Genomic DNA, 15,349 nt, shown 5'->3' on the forward strand with positions numbered 1-15,349 from the left:
GTATCCACGGAAAATATGATGCATGCTTAATTTGCTTTCTGGTAGAAACTTCCATTTACTCAACACCCTGAGATATTTGGATTACATGAAAATGTTGATATCTCCAAGGATCTTCAACAAACAAAAACCCTCTTTGAGTCTTTGCTCCTCACCCAGGGAGGCTCCAAACAGACAGGAGCCGCGGGAAGCACTGACCAGATTCTGTTAGAAATTGCCAAAGATATCCTCAACAAGGTAATGCTTAGCTTAAAATATGTTACTTAAAATATAAATAAAAAATGATACTGAAATGACAATCTGAAAACTCCATATACTAGCATTGTGATCTTGAGGAAGAACTTTGCCTCTCTAAGCATTAGTCTCCAAATCTGTTAAATGGTGATACTACTACCAATTTTTTAAAGCTTTTTGAGAACATTAAAGAGATCATGAATTTAAAGTGGCTTATAAAATGCCTGGCATATAGTAAGTTCTTAGTAACTGTGGTTGTGGATGCGCTAATGTACTTATGACTTACATACATTAATGTATGTTATGAGCTAATGTACATATATAATCTGGTGTTAGCTATTATTATATAATAGCTGAATGAAGCTAATTATCCATTCTGAGAATAATTTGTGATCTTCAAAATCTATTATTTTAGCTCCCTAGTGATTTCGACATTGAAATGGCACTACAGAAGTATCCTGTGAGATATGAAGAAAGCATGAATACTGTGTTAGTACAAGAAATGGAAAGATTTAACAAGTAAGGATCTATGTCCCCAGTGATTCAGAAGGCAACCATCCAAAGTCGATAAAAGCACACAATGAGGCCGGGCGCGGTGGCTCACGCCTGTAATCCCAGCACTTTGGGAGGCCGAGGCGGGCGGATCACAAGGTCAGGAGATCGAGACCATGGTGAAACCCCGTCTCTACTAAAAAATAGAAAAAAATTAGCCGGGCGCAGTGGCGGGCGCCTGTAGTCCCAGCTACTCGGGAGGCTGAGGTAGGAGAATGGCGTGAACCCGGGAGGCGGAGCTTGCAGTGAGCCGAGATTGCGCCACTGCACTCCAGCCTGGGTGACAGAGCGAGACTCCGTCTCAAAAAAAAAAAAAAAAAAAAAAAAAAAAAGCACACAATGGTATTGAACCGAAAAGACTATTAAATCCTGTCATTTCATTGGAATTTTCGCTCATTCAAAAAGTTCTGGCCAGGCTCAGTGACTCACACTGTAATCCCAACACTTTATGAGGCTGAGGCAGGAGGATCGCTTGAGCCCTGGAATTCCAGCTTTGGAAACATGGCAAAACCTTGTCAACAAAAATTTAAAAATTATCCAGGCATGGTGGCAGGTGCCTGTAGTCTCAGCTACTTGGGAGGCCGAGTTGGGAGAATCGTTTGAGCCTGGGAGATGGAGGCTTCAGTGAGCAGAGATCGTGCTACTGCACTCCAGCCTGGGAAACACAGTGAAACCTTGTCTCAAAAAAAAAAAAAAAAAAAAAGAAAAGAAAAGAAAAAGAAAAGTTCCATATCTTCTGTCTCAGAAGAGAGGGTATCTTTATTTATTTATTTATTTATTTATTTATTTATTTATTTATTATTTATTTATTTTTGAGATGGAGTCTCACTGTCGCCCAGGCTGGAGTGCAGTGGCACTATCTGGGCTCACTGCCAGCTCCATCTCCTGGGTTCACTCCATTCTCCTGCCTCAGCCTCCCAAATAACTGGGACTACAGGCGCCTGCCACTACGCCTGGCTAATTTTTCGTATTTTTAGTAAAGACAGGGTTTCTCTGTGTTAGCCAGGAAGATCTCGATCTCCTGATCTTGTGATCCGCCCGCCTCAGTCTCCCCAAGTGCTGGGATTACAGGCATGAGTCACTGTGCCTGGCTGAGAGGGTATCTTTTAAAAAGTAAAAATGATGATGAAAAGAGATCTGTTATTACTGGTTAAAAATATTCATTAATCATAACTTCTCATCCATCTGTTAACGATACTTCTTAGGAATTAGAGACAGAATAAACATTAGCTAGACCTATGCGTAGTCACATCTTTTGTCATTTTTCTGCTACCTGGCCAGGCGCAGTGGCTCACGCCTGTAATCCCAGCACTTTGGGAGGCCGAGGCAGGCAAAACACCTGAGGTCAGGAGTTCGAGACCAGCCTGGCCAACATGGTGAAACCTTGTCTCTACTAAAAATACAGAAATTAGCTGGGTGCGGTGGTGCATGCCTATAATCCCAGCTACTCAGGAGGCTGAGGCAGGAGAATTGCTTGAACCTGGGAGGTGGAGGTTGCAGTGAGCCAAGATCATGCCATTGCATTGCAGCCTGGGCAACAGAGTGAAACTCTGTCTCAAATAAAGAAAAAATTTTATATATATATATATATATATGTATATATATATATATATATATATGCGCACCTGATGCCTTAGTTAATTCAGCATTTCTTATACAAAGGTTTTATTTATATATACATAATAACATACTATATCTCAGCTGCTCAGGCTTCTAGCCTAAAATCTCTCACTACAAGTATATTTATGGTGTTCGTAGCAAGGTGGGCCTAAGTGCAAGTAAAGTATTTGCAAGTGTATGAATGAATATATAATTTATATTTTCATGCAGTGTTTCCTTAGTTTCAGCCATTGAATGACATCATTACAGCTTTTTCATATTTGCATGTCACATGAAATATTATGTACCTATTATTTTTCCTTAAGTCATTCCCTGCTTAAATTAGCTAGGTCCTAAGGAAAAATAGCCAGAAAGCAACAATTGTGATATGCTAGTTGTATTACTTTCTGTATTTTAAAATATGTATGTGATGAATGAAAAATGTTCATACATGTATCACTTAACATTACCTCACGTACCACCACATGGGAGGGGACACACTTTGGGAAGCAGTCCCATGAAGCTGGGAATGAAATGCCTGCTGTTCTTCTTCTGGAAAGACTGTATGGTGATATCATCATATATGTTGATGGCATAATTTCTTTCATTGCAGTTTAATTATAACTATACGTAACAGTCTGCGGGACCTTGAAAAAGCTATTAAGGGAGTGGTTGTGATGGATTCTGCATTGGAGGCACTCTCCGGCAGCTTACTTGTTGGAAAGGTTCCAGAAATATGGGCCAAACGTTCATACCCAAGCCTTAAGCCACTAGGAAGTTACACCACAGATTTCCTAGCCCGGCTGAACTTTTTACAGGTAAAAGTATGTGTGTGTGTGTGTGTGTGTGTGTGTGTAAAATGCATGTACAAATATGTAAAATATACACACATATAAAATTTTATTTTTTTTGGTTAATTGGGAAGATATTAGTTGTTGGCTCTGGTCACTTGAATGTCTCTGAGTTGAATGAAATGTGATTAGTAGCTTCGTGATAGTCTGATGAAAATTTTAGAATATTGAAAAATACACACATTTCAAAGTACTGAGTGGAAAATTAAAATTATACTTCAAACCAATGTAATATGTGATATTTATATTTTTCAAAATTCTAAGTTTGTAGTTCTCTGAGACCAAGATTCTAAGTTTGTGGTCCTGTAAGACCACAGTTTAAAGTTGTCTTGTGATTTTTTTTTTTTCCATTATAAAAATTTATCAAGGGAATAATTTGAGTTTTTAGAGGCTTGGTTTAGCAAGGTAAAAAAAGACAACCAAATTATTAAAACACTTTATAAATTATTTTAAAACATACCAATTGGGGCCTAAATGAAATAAACCCCCATTACCTTAGGAAAGAGACAGCTTTCCTAAATCACAAAAGTTGATTTCCAAGTTACACTCTTACTTTTAATGCCTTGGAACCCTAAGGAGAACTAAAGCTCACCAGCGATGGCTGCTCTGGAAGTCAAGGTGGGAAGAACAGGCAATATCCTGACACAGGCTAGTTACAGACTCTGAGCCAAAAGCAGAGTCTGTGACATGGAAAGGGACCACACAATTTTTTTTTTTTTTTGAGACGGAGTCTTGCTCTGTGGACCAGGCTGGAGTGCAGTGGCACGATCTCGGCTCACTGCAAGCTCCACCTCTTAGGTTCACACCATTCTCCTGCCTTAGCCTCCCGAGTAGCTGCGACTGCAGGAGCCTGCCACCACGCCCGGCTAATTTTTTGTATTTTTAGTAGAGACGGGGTTTCACTGTGTTAGCCAGGATAGTCTCGATCTCCTGACTTCGTGATCCGCCCACCTCGGCCTCCCAAAGTGTTGGGATTACAGGCGTGAGCAATACAGGTGTGAGCCACCGCGCCCAGCAGGGACCACACAATTTATTATCCAACCAGGACACTTTTTTTGTTTGTTTTTTGGAGACAGAGTCTCACTCTTGTTACCCAGGCTGGAGTGCAGTGATGTGATCTCAGCTCACTGCAATCTCTGCCTCCTGGGCTCAAGCGCTTCTCCTGCCTCAGCTTCCTGAGTAGCTAGGATTACAGGCACCCGCCACCATGCCCCACTAGTTTTTTGTGTTTTTAGTAGAGAACGGGATTTTGCCATGTTGGCCAGGTTGGTCTTGAACTCCTGACCTCAGGTGATCCACCTGCCTTGGCCTCCCTAAGTGTTGGGATTACAGGCGTGAGCCACCATGCCTGGCACCAACCAGAACATTTCTGAGTGTGGAAGAGGATGCTGTTAATTACTCAAACCAAAAGGCATAAAAGGAGACATATGTCCACCCAAGTGATAAGGCAGTTTGGGAAACTACATTTCCCAGTATGCCCTGCCCCTTGAGAATTAAAAATCTTAACTGACACAGAGCATGCTGGGACACCTGTGGTTTGCGCCATTTAAGAAGTAAACGGTATAGGGCTGGGTTCTGAGGTAAAGGCCTCCCCCTTCCATGGGACACTTAACCAGATACAGGACACAACATCTGAGGTGAAATTTCAATGGGTATTAAGTCTGGGGTAGAGCTTCTCTCTCCCCACAAATCTATCTTCCAAAGATGTGGAGCTGGTGGAGCTGTCCATTCGCCCGCTGCCCTGTTTCTCCTGGGTGCTGTCTCTGCCTCCCCATGTCACCAGCGTCCCAGTGTCACTAGTCTTTAGGGGGATTCTGGGCTAGGTGCTCTTCCCATTCGACTTCAACCAACTTGTATAGCTCCACGGTGGCCTGGGCATCTTCCACAGAGGAATGTCCACTCCTCCCAACCTGGATATCCCAGTTTAGCAGCTTCTTGGTGAGATGCTTCAGAGACATGGTGGCATTCTCCGGGCAGTCGGCCTTCCAGGTTGAGGGGGGGCTATGGGAGGTGTCACGGGTGAGGGACTTAGGGTGAAAGTACTGAAGGGCTTTGAAGTCATTGTGGATGGCATGTCCCACCACTGTCTTCCCTGTGAGTATCTTCAAGATCTGGCCTCGAGCAATCTTGAAGGGTGTGGCATTCACCACGTGGTGCTTCCGGATACCACTCCATCTGGTTCAGTAGTCCACAATGTGGCAAGGGGAAAGAATGTACTCGTCATAAAGCACATCTCCATTGTAGTTGACAATGCTACATTGAGCCAAGGAACTAACATGCCCCTTTGGTCCTGTGCCCACCATCTCACAGTCAATTGCCACCATCTTCTGTGGCAACTTCTGGGATATTCCGGAGCATTTATTCTCTGAATGAGCTTGGGTGGAGTTCTGTGGGGGCATTCTTCTGAGGATGGTTCTTCTTAGAGGATTTCTTCTGGGAGCCCTTCTTCTGAGAGCGGGTTGGGTGACTATTGATCTTTGGAAGGGCGCTCTGGAACTCCCCCAGCAAATCTACTTTAGCAGCAACAGAATCAGCCTTTTTTGAAGGGGCAGGGATCAGCCAAGACACTGCAGCTTTCTTGTCCAGAGGCTGTCCTGACCCATTGCTAGAGGCAGCTGTCTTCTTCTTTTTTGGGAAGGAAGGGGTCTTCCAAGTGCCATCCACGGTAGGAGCTTCCCCTTTCTTTGGAGGTTCAGAGTGCAACTTAGGCACCTTGCTAGGGGGTTGGTTCTTTTTACTCAGAAAGCCTCTCCGTTCTAAGAGCCTCTGCTTCTTGACAAAATTTCGGTGCTTGGCATTTCCTTCTAATGCCTTTTTGGGAGGAGGTTCCCCAAAATCCAGATTGAGCAGTAAAGTAGACATAGGGACAATGGGAGGTGGAAGAGCAGTTGGGAATAGTGGCTTATGGATGAAAAGAGGATGTGGGACTCATTCTCTGCTGAATCCTACTGTCCAACATGTGGAGGTCTGTAGTACACCCAGCGCAGGGGTGGGATTGAGGCTCGAGGCAGCCCACCTGGATAAGCATACTTCAGTCCCTGAGGTACAGATCGTCCTCTCATGCTCACAAACCTACCTCCCAGATGGGTTTAGCTAAGGCCGGAAACATCCCATCTTGTGATTTTAATACTGATGTAAGTCAAAAATCCTGAGACTTGGATTTCTTTTTTCTTTTCTTTTTTTTTTTTTTTTAAGAGACAGGGTCTTGCTCTGTCATCCAGGCTAGAGTGCAGTGGCGTGGTCTTAGCTCACCGTAATCTCAAAATCCTGGGATCCTCTTGAATAGCTGGAACTACAGGCACGTGCCACCACACTTGGCTAGTTTTATTTTTTGTAGCGATGAAGTCTCACCAAGTACCCCAGGCTGGTCCCTCACTCCTGACCTCAAGCAGTCCTCCCATCTTGGCCTCCCAAAGCACTGGGATTACAGGCCAGAGGCTTGGATTTATCAATAATTGGCTATTGTCTTTAAATCAGTGCCTCTTATCTCAGAAAACCAGGGAAAAGATGAGTATTTTGAATGCCCCCTCTGCTCTCCTCCCAGCATAAACATCAGACAGAACACTGCTTTTCCTTCTCAACTCCACTGCCTGTCCCCATTCTATGGTTGATGTGTATGAAGGTGGGGAAAATCCCAAAACTATTTTTTTGGAAATTCACAAAGGTATATGATCTTTCCATATTCAATTGCCTTTTTATTGTACAAAAGCTTTATTTGTTTCACTGTATAAGCTAATCATAAAATAACCAGTGCTTGTAAGAATGTAGCGGGACAGACTTCCTCCTGTATCCCTTTACAATTTTTGCCCATCTGTTAGGTCAACCATGTCTTGCTGTTTCCATTCGACTTTCTTTGATGACTAGTGAGCCTATGCTTCTTTAGTATGTGTGCTTTCCATTTGTGTGTGTGTGTGTGTGTGTTGTCATATCCTAGGCCCATTTTTCTTTTGTATTATTTTTAATAGGAGCTTTTCATGTAGATTATATGTTTAACAAAAGGAATAATATAAAACAGAATACTGAAAGGCTTTCCTCCATTGTTCTCTTACCCTTACAGAAGCTATAGTTTTCTCATTATCTTTCTTTCTCCTGTACTCTTCTTTACCTCCTAATGGCTCTTAGAGTTAACAAGTTAAGCAAATGAGTCATCTGAATTTTCTATTCTTTCTGTCTTGGGTGCAACTGTCTGGGGCCAGCGTCATGTTCAGTAAAACAATTTACCAAGACAGTCGTAGGTAAACAAAGGCAGATTTATTAGAGAAAGTATGAAGATACATTGCAAGAGTGCAGTGGGTAGCTAAGCAGAGAAGAGGCTATCTGTAAAAAACCAGGGGCTGGAGGGAAGTTTTGTAGGGTGGTGCTAGAGGAGCTATGCAGAACGAGGTGGTGCTGCTTGGGCTACAGGCAGAGCAAGGTATTTGGAAACAAGATTTGCTAGTGGATTGTCTGTAATTAGACATTTTTCAGAACAATTGTTCTTCCCCACCTGGGGCCCTTTCCTAGTTGTTACTTATCAGGACTACCCTTTCCTCATTTCTCTCTCACTGTTCACCCTATCGATTTCCTTTTTAGTCAGTTCAGGCTGCTATAAAAAAGGCAAAACAGACTGGACAACTTAAAGAACAGACATTTATTTCTCATAGCTCTGGAGGCTGGGAAGTCTGAGATCAGGATGCCATTATGGTCAGGTTGTTGGTGACAGCTCTCCTGGTTCATGATGAGAGAGAAAGATGAGAGAAAAAGACAGAGAGAAAAAAATGTCTCTTCTGTTTCTTCTTATAAGGGTGCTAATCCTATCATGAGGGTTCCACACTTAAGACCTAATTACCTCCCAAAGGCTCCATCTCCAAATACCATCACCTTGGAGATAAGGGTTTCAATCTGTGAATTTTGGAGGAAAACAAACATTCAGTCCATAGCATCTTCACATTCTCTCCTCCTGTGCCTTTTTTTTAAAAAAGAAAACTTTTTGCACACTGCCTAAAATCCCAGCATAAATCCTGATCTAACACTTACTATCTTTGTGACTTCGAGCAAGTTACTCATCTTGCTGCATCCCAGTTTCTTCATCCGTAAAATGAGAGAAACATTCAACTCACTGTTATTTTATAGAGTAAATGAGGCAATGCATATAAAATGCTTAGCACAGTGCCTGGCATGTACTAAGCACTTAGTAAATGGTAGCTTATTCAGAGATAGTACAAGTAGCTGACCACAGACACTAATGACACTCTGGGATAAAGGGAGCCATGGGCGAGTGGGTTTTCTAAATGCTTGCCTTGTGGGCCTTTACAGCCTTCTTGTGCTTGGTGCTTGCTCTGCCTGGTTTTGCCCTCATCAGACTTCATCTCTTTCTGTGCCTCTTCTTGACCTGATAGCTTGTACTGTTGCAGCATCTCCAGCAGCAGTTTGTTCTCTTCCTCCTAGGGGGCAAAACTGGCTTCTTCCCAGAGTATATTGCGTGCCCAGAGACAAAGTCCATTTCATTGATTCATCTGTTCATTCCATAAATATGAATTGAGATCTTATTTTATTCAAAGCACCTCGTTGCGTGTTCTGTGATAAAAACATAATTACAACAAAAGTCCTGTCCTGACACTGCCAAGAGCTTACAGGGAGACAAGCCATGTATCTAAAGAAAATTACTACACTATAGTAAGGGATGTTCCCTGAAAGACCAACATGTAAAATGCTCTGTGATTTCAAAGAAGGGACCAAGTTCTTATGGCACAAGAAAGCAGAGATTGTTTCATGGATGAGGTAGCATTTAAGCTGGATTTAAAGAATGAATGGTTTCGATACTGCAAAGAAAGGAAAAAGAGATTGCTATGTAGCTTGTGGGATAAAAGGCACCGTATCACTTTGGATTGATTCCATTATAAGTAACAAAAATTCTGACATAAGCAAACATAAAGTTCCCTCGTGTAACTCCAGGAGCTAAAGTGGCTTCAGGTAACATTTGACCAGGGTGCAAACATGGATATCTTGTCCTGGCTTCTTGCATTTCATCTCTTGTCTCCATTCCCTTTGGGTAAACTCCATTCTCAGTTAGGTTCTCATCTGATGGTAGCAAGATAGCAACAGCAACTCTGGCCTCACATCCACACAACTTTGAGGAGCTGAGAGTGAGTCTTTTCTCCAAAATTCCCAGCAAGAGTTTCTGCATCTCTGGCTTTGATTGGGTCACATGTCCATTTCTGAATCAGTCACTGGGGCTGGAGGTATGACTGGCCAGGTGTGAATCACCAGCCTACCCTGCAAGCCTAGGTGTTCTACCACCAGATGTGCCTGGACTAAGAAGCTTGGACTGAGAAGGGTAATATCACTTTAAGATAGGCAGGAAAACAATAAATGTCACCCGGCACAGAGACCAGCAAATAGTCCAGTCTCTTTAGTCCAGTCCAGATTAGAATGCAGGATGCCCAAAAGGAAGTAAAAGAGATATAATAGAACTGAAAATACATGGGGGCTGGATTGTGAAGTATCTCTGTTTTTGGTTTGTTTCTTTGCTTTATGTGAAGCATCTTGAATAGGAGACCAAGAGGTTTAAGCTTTAATTTGGTGTGTCACTGAACAATTTGGTAGGTCACTGAAGAATTATGCAAGATGCTACATCTGATCCAAACTCTGCACAATGAGTTATATTCTGGCAACATTCTTCTGGATAGATTGAACAGAAAGGGAAGAAGCAAGAAGACAACACGCACTGGTACAGAAAGAAGACCATGAACTGGAGTGAGGGCAGTGGACACAGAGACAAGGGGTTTAAGAGAGTTAAGGAACTGGGGCCAGGCACGGTGGCTTACACCTGGCCAGTCATACCTCCAGCCCCAGTGGCCAGGCACGGTGGCTCATACCTAGCACTTTGGGAGGCCGAGGTGGGCAGATCACTTGAAGTCTGGAGTTCCAGACCAACCTGGCCAACATACTGAAACTCCATCTCTACTAAAAATACAAAAATTAGCCAGATGTGGTGGTGCACGCCTGTAATCCCAGCTACTCAGGAGACTGAAACAGGAGAATCACTCGAACCCAGGAGGCAGAGGCTGCAGTGAGCCAAGATCATGCCACTGCACTCCAGCCTGGGTGATGGTGCAAGATTTCATCTAAAAATATATATATGTGTGTGTGTATATATACACACACACACACACACAGGGTTAAGGAACTGGAATCAACAAATGAGGTCTATAATTAGACAATGTGTAAGATGTCTAACCGTGGTTGCTTTTGAGTGGGGTGATATAATAAAGCATCAAATAATTTTCATTTGGCTTTTGCAGAAGATTTGACTCTTCAAACTATGTTTCATTCAGATTAATGCTCAAATTGTTTTGAGTTTTCCAAGAAGAGTAACTAGAAGGTGAAAGAGGTGGGAGGGCCAAGGCAGGCTGTGTGCTTGACATCGGGGAAGAGGGCCTTGTGATGGAAAATGTGGACAACATAAGCAAAAACCAGAATCAGGAATTGTACATCAGATGGTGCTTGTATAACTTTAAAAACTGACATAATGTGTTTTGTTTCCCCTTTATAGGACTGGTATAATTCAGGAAAACCTTGTGTGTTTTGGCTGTCAGGTTTCTTTTTCACCCAGGCCTTTTTAACTGGAGCTATGCAGAATTATGCCAGAAAATATACCACCCCTATTGATTTGCTAGGATATGAATTTGAGGTATAGTAACTCCTTAAAGTCAACAGTATTTCATTACATTAAGTCATGTATTTAAACCGAGTTTATATATTGTAACCCATTGTAAGCAATTTTACTTCGTTCTTTGGGTTGTAAGAATATTTGTCTTGCTATCCCTAAGATAGAACTTTTATATACTGCAATATTTGATTTAAATAATCCAATGCTGTTCTTTTCTTTAGCAAAAAATATTATGAGGTACAGTAAAATTTGATAAAGTACTTAAAAAAGAAGTACTTTTATACTTTTTTACAAACTATGGCTGAAAAAATGTGTAGTTTAACAAGCTATTATACAGTAGAGTTTCCATGAATGTGTTCTGAATATTTCGCTAATGTGTTCTTTATGAGATGAAGTTGTCTGGAGAGGATCACTGCTAGTGTGTGCCTGTCCCTTCAGGTTATCCCATCTGATACATCTGACACATCACCAGATGATGGTGTTTATATTCACGGATTGTATCTCGATGGCGCACGCTGGAACCGACAAAGGTCAGTGGTTTCAGCTGCCAGGACCTCTTCATTTGTAGCTGAATCATAGATAAGATAAGCAATCCGTTGCTTTAAAAAAAAAAAAAAAAAGTCTTCTTTTAAGGCAAGTAATAATATCAGAACTCTCACATAAATCATTAGTCAAGCTGGGGCAACTGATGAGTTGTTATTTTTAGGTGCTGAATAATTTTTAGTCAATATTTCAGTAGTCTTATTAGTAGAAAAGTTAGCTGAAATTATTTTCCTGCTTATTCCATTTTATAACAGTTGCCTTCTATTTTGTAATGTGTAGGACCACCTCACTTTTAAACAGTTTACAGTTAGTTATAATGAAGTTCACCTTTCTGTTAGTGAATGGGAAGCCTTTTCTTGCATTTTGATAATAAATAAATATTTACAATAAATATTGAATTTCCTGCTTCACTCAGGAAATTAAGCAATACTATTCCTGTTTAAAATATATGGGATAGAGAGAAGAGAAGGAGAGAAGAGAAGGAGAGAAAGTTTCCCTTGGAGCCCTGGCCTCATGGGCGGTCATTAAAAATTGGCAGCCATTGATAAGTGTCCACTGTTTACCCTTTGCCGTCCCATCGTTTTCTTTTGTTTCTCCCAATTCTTCATTGCCATTTTTTCATTTTCTTTTTTTACATTTTTTTCTCTCTGTCTCTAGTACTTTCTCTCTGTCTCTAGTACTTTCTTCTAGTAAAAGCCAATATGTAAGTATGCCAATATGTAAGTATGCCAATATGTAAGTAGCCAATATGTAAGTAGCAATTTGCTTCTAGCAAATTTCAGAAGTTATTTCTAATAATTTCTATCAATTTCTCTTTACAGTGGATTGCTTGCTGAACAATATCCCAAACTTCTGTTTGACCTGATGCCCATCATATGGATAAAACCAAGTAAATATTCTCTCAACAAAATTTATTTGAAGTTCAGGGAGAATAAGGATGGATATTATACACTGCTCCCCAAAATAAGTTTTTGCTCAAACCTTTTAGGATCTAGCTCAATTATAATAAACATTGATAGAATATTTACATTAGAAATTATTATTATCCCTTTGTGTGTATGGCATTTATATTATTTTGGGAATACCATGCTGCTTTTTATGCTCCTAGCCTATGGGATATGTCATTCTTTTGAGCCCTCCCCCCACTTCTACAAGGGGGTTCACAGATTGAACAGCTGCCCATCCATATTCTGAATTCCCTTTGCACATTGCTCAGAGGCACAAATTAGCTTGACACAGTCTCCAGATAGTGACTAGCATTTTCTGGCTATAAGAAACCACTAGGCCTAGGAGGAGCCAGTCAGGTGCCCCAAGGCATAGATGTTGCCAGCCACGTGGGGTGGGGGCCAATTTTGTCCCATTTAGGAAACTGCTTGCTCCTCCCCTGCTTCTGCCATCATCGTCTTTCTACAAGTCTGGAAAAAAAGTCTCATTCTTTTGTTTTCTCTTCCCTAATGTTTTAATTCTTAAATAACAACAATTTCTTAAATGAAAATATTTACCGGTCACCCAGAATCACCATCCAACCTATCAAATATTCTCATTATGAATGTGGTTCAGTTATAACTATGAGAAATGTGACCTTAGTTTGGAAAGACTCCTAATATCTTATATCTGCCTTTTTGGGGATTGTACATAGTTTCTTTTCGTGAATTGGTAAAAGTTGGCGTGTTTTTCTTATTATTTACCTGCTAAAAACAAATAGAAATGTCAGCTTCTTCCGTGTGGGTTTCTTGGATTAGCGCTCTAAGCAGTTGTATTTCTCCTTTTGCGTCTCCCCCACTACCTATACTGTATTTTATTCCTTTTTCCCTCCCTTCTTCTTCCCTCCCAAATCCTCTTGAGTTTTCTCATGCCTGCTAAGCGGTCAGAACTTTAAAGTCTATTCCTGTCTTCCACACCTAGAATCATGCACGATATGAAATACTTGCCTTAGGCCAGGCATGGTGGCTCACGCCTGTAATCCCAGCACTTTGGGAGGCCAAGGCAGGCGGATCACGAGGTCAGGAGTTTGAGACCAGCCTGGCCAATATAGTGAAACCCCATCTCTACTAAAAATACAAAAATTAGCGGGGCGTGGTGGCAGGCGCCTGTAATCCCACCTACTAGGGAGGCTGAGACAAGAGAATCACTTGAACTTGGGAGGCAGAGGTTGCAATGAGCCGAGATTGTGCGACTGTACTCCAGCCTAGGTGACAGAGTGAGACTCAGTCTCAAAAAAAAAAAAAAAGAAATACTTGCCTTGTTTCACAATTGTAATACTGTATGTACTGTAAAAAGATATATGTATATATGCTGTAAAACCTTCATATATCACAATTATGATGTTAGATGTAGTTCTGGCCATTTTATTACAAGATAAGTAGTTCTTTTAGTACTAATGGCTATTTTCCCCTTTATCAAATGAATATGTTTCTTTTTTTTTTTCAAGCTCAAAAATCTCAGATTATGAAGTCGGATGCCTATGTCTGTCCCCTCTACAAGACAAGTGAACGTAAAGGAACTCTTTCCACTACGGGACATTCTACTAACTTTGTCATTGCAATGCTGTTAAAAACAGACCAACCTACTGAGCACTGGATCAAGCGTGGGGTTGCTTTGCTTTGTCAGTTGGATGACTAAATTGGACAAATTTATAAAACATCCAAAAGTTTACAAAAAAAAAAAAAAACCTGTCCTACTTAAAATATATACATTATAAAACCAAGTATCTTGGTGTTATTCTTTTAAATGGTCCTTGCAAACGCTCGTTGCATTGTTCTCTCTGAGCTTAGAGAACTTTTTGAAGTTTGATTGTATGTGAAAAATAGATTTGGGGGTTAAATGGATAAAATTTAACAAATATCAGGAATTATCTCCTTCACAAATGTTAAGTCATTCCTTCAGATTCAGTATAGTTTACTTTCCACTGTCCTACCTTAATTATACATAAATATTTCAAATACATAAATTAAGAAATTGTAAATATGGAAAATATTAAAACAGTTCACAACTACACCTCTTATTTCTTACCTCTAAGACATCGGTTCCATTTCTCACTGCATCCTTGTGACTAGGAAAGGAAACTCAAAGCTGCAAAGCTGGCCTGCAAAGGCAGTAGGATGGCTGGAGGGCAGTCCGAACTTCTACACCTGCAGTGACAGTGTGCTTCTCGGCATTTGCTTCATATTTAATTTGAAATGTCAAGTGGTCCCTTTGGTTTTTTTTAGTGTATATTAATGATTAAAAAATATTTCAACAAAACAGAATTTTGGTCAAAATTTTATCTTGTGTAGAGTGAATTCTTCCCTTAGGATTCCAAGGACACTTAAGGCCACAGTTCTGTAACCCAAGGAAAATGTAGTCACAGCTACCTAGTGAATCTAGTACATTGGGACAGTCACTTTGGATAATTGGGTCAGAGCAAAATGTTTGGGTTCTCTTAAATGAAAAATTGATTGTGGTTTGCAGTAGCTATGTGCATGAGTCTTAAGAGAATGAATTCTCTTTGCATGGCCAACTCCCTGCAAAAACATTTTATTCCAGGAATAAAATGTTTAATCCTTTAAATTTGATGAATGTAGCACTGAAGAAAAGAGATCATGTTTCCAAAAAGAGCTAAACCACATGTAAAAAACAAGGAGAATGTGCCAGACTGTCTTATGATGAAGTATTTATAGTAAAGCTATTAATGGAATGGTCACTACAGGGGAGAGGAGATCCTAAATATAAATGAAAATTCTGAGGCTTACATGTGTTAGTCCTTAACAGTGAAAACTTCAGTGCTGTCCTAGAGGATAAAACAAAAGGTAAAAAGTCTTTGAAATGTGACCAAATGTGTTCTATGCTAAAACTGACATTTTTCTTTTAAAACCATTTAGATATTGCCTAGTAAGATACATTTGTTTTTACTGCTGCTGAATCTATGTTGTAATTATGAGAA

At 40.7% G+C, this 15,349-nt stretch overlaps 1 protein-coding gene and 1 pseudogene across 9 annotated transcripts in view; one reads left to right on the forward strand and one right to left on the reverse strand.

The window, feature by feature from the left end:
* Window positions 1–14,134, forward strand: part of DNAH12 (dynein axonemal heavy chain 12) — a 247,789-nt gene extending 233,655 nt beyond the window's left edge. For 7 of the 9 annotated variants that reach the window (XM_073010001.1, XM_073010007.1, XM_073010003.1 and 4 more), the window contains 7 exons: window positions 46–234; window positions 647–750; window positions 2,996–3,200; window positions 10,768–10,905; window positions 11,323–11,414; window positions 12,249–12,316; window positions 13,859–14,134. In XM_073010001.1, the coding sequence (XP_072866102.1) occupies window positions 46–234; window positions 647–750; window positions 2,996–3,200; window positions 10,768–10,905; window positions 11,323–11,414; window positions 12,249–12,316; window positions 13,859–14,049 (987 nt within the window). In that variant the 3' untranslated portion in view covers window positions 14,050–14,134. Of the gene's footprint in view, window positions 1–45; window positions 235–646; window positions 751–2,995; window positions 3,201–10,767; window positions 10,906–11,322; window positions 11,415–12,084; window positions 12,147–12,248; window positions 12,317–13,858 lie in introns of all 9 variants that reach the window. The other 2 variants (XR_012090615.1, XM_073010004.1) reach the window with 2 other exon arrangements.
* LOC103227796 (interferon-stimulated 20 kDa exonuclease-like 2 pseudogene) lies at window positions 4,267–6,130 on the reverse strand (annotated as a pseudogene).
* Window positions 14,135–15,349: the final 1,215 nt, after the last annotated feature.

This window comes from Chlorocebus sabaeus, chromosome 22 (assembly GCF_047675955.1).
Source record: "Chlorocebus sabaeus isolate Y175 chromosome 22, mChlSab1.0.hap1, whole genome shotgun sequence".
NCBI classification, from domain to species: Eukaryota; Metazoa; Chordata; class Mammalia; order Primates; family Cercopithecidae; genus Chlorocebus; species Chlorocebus sabaeus.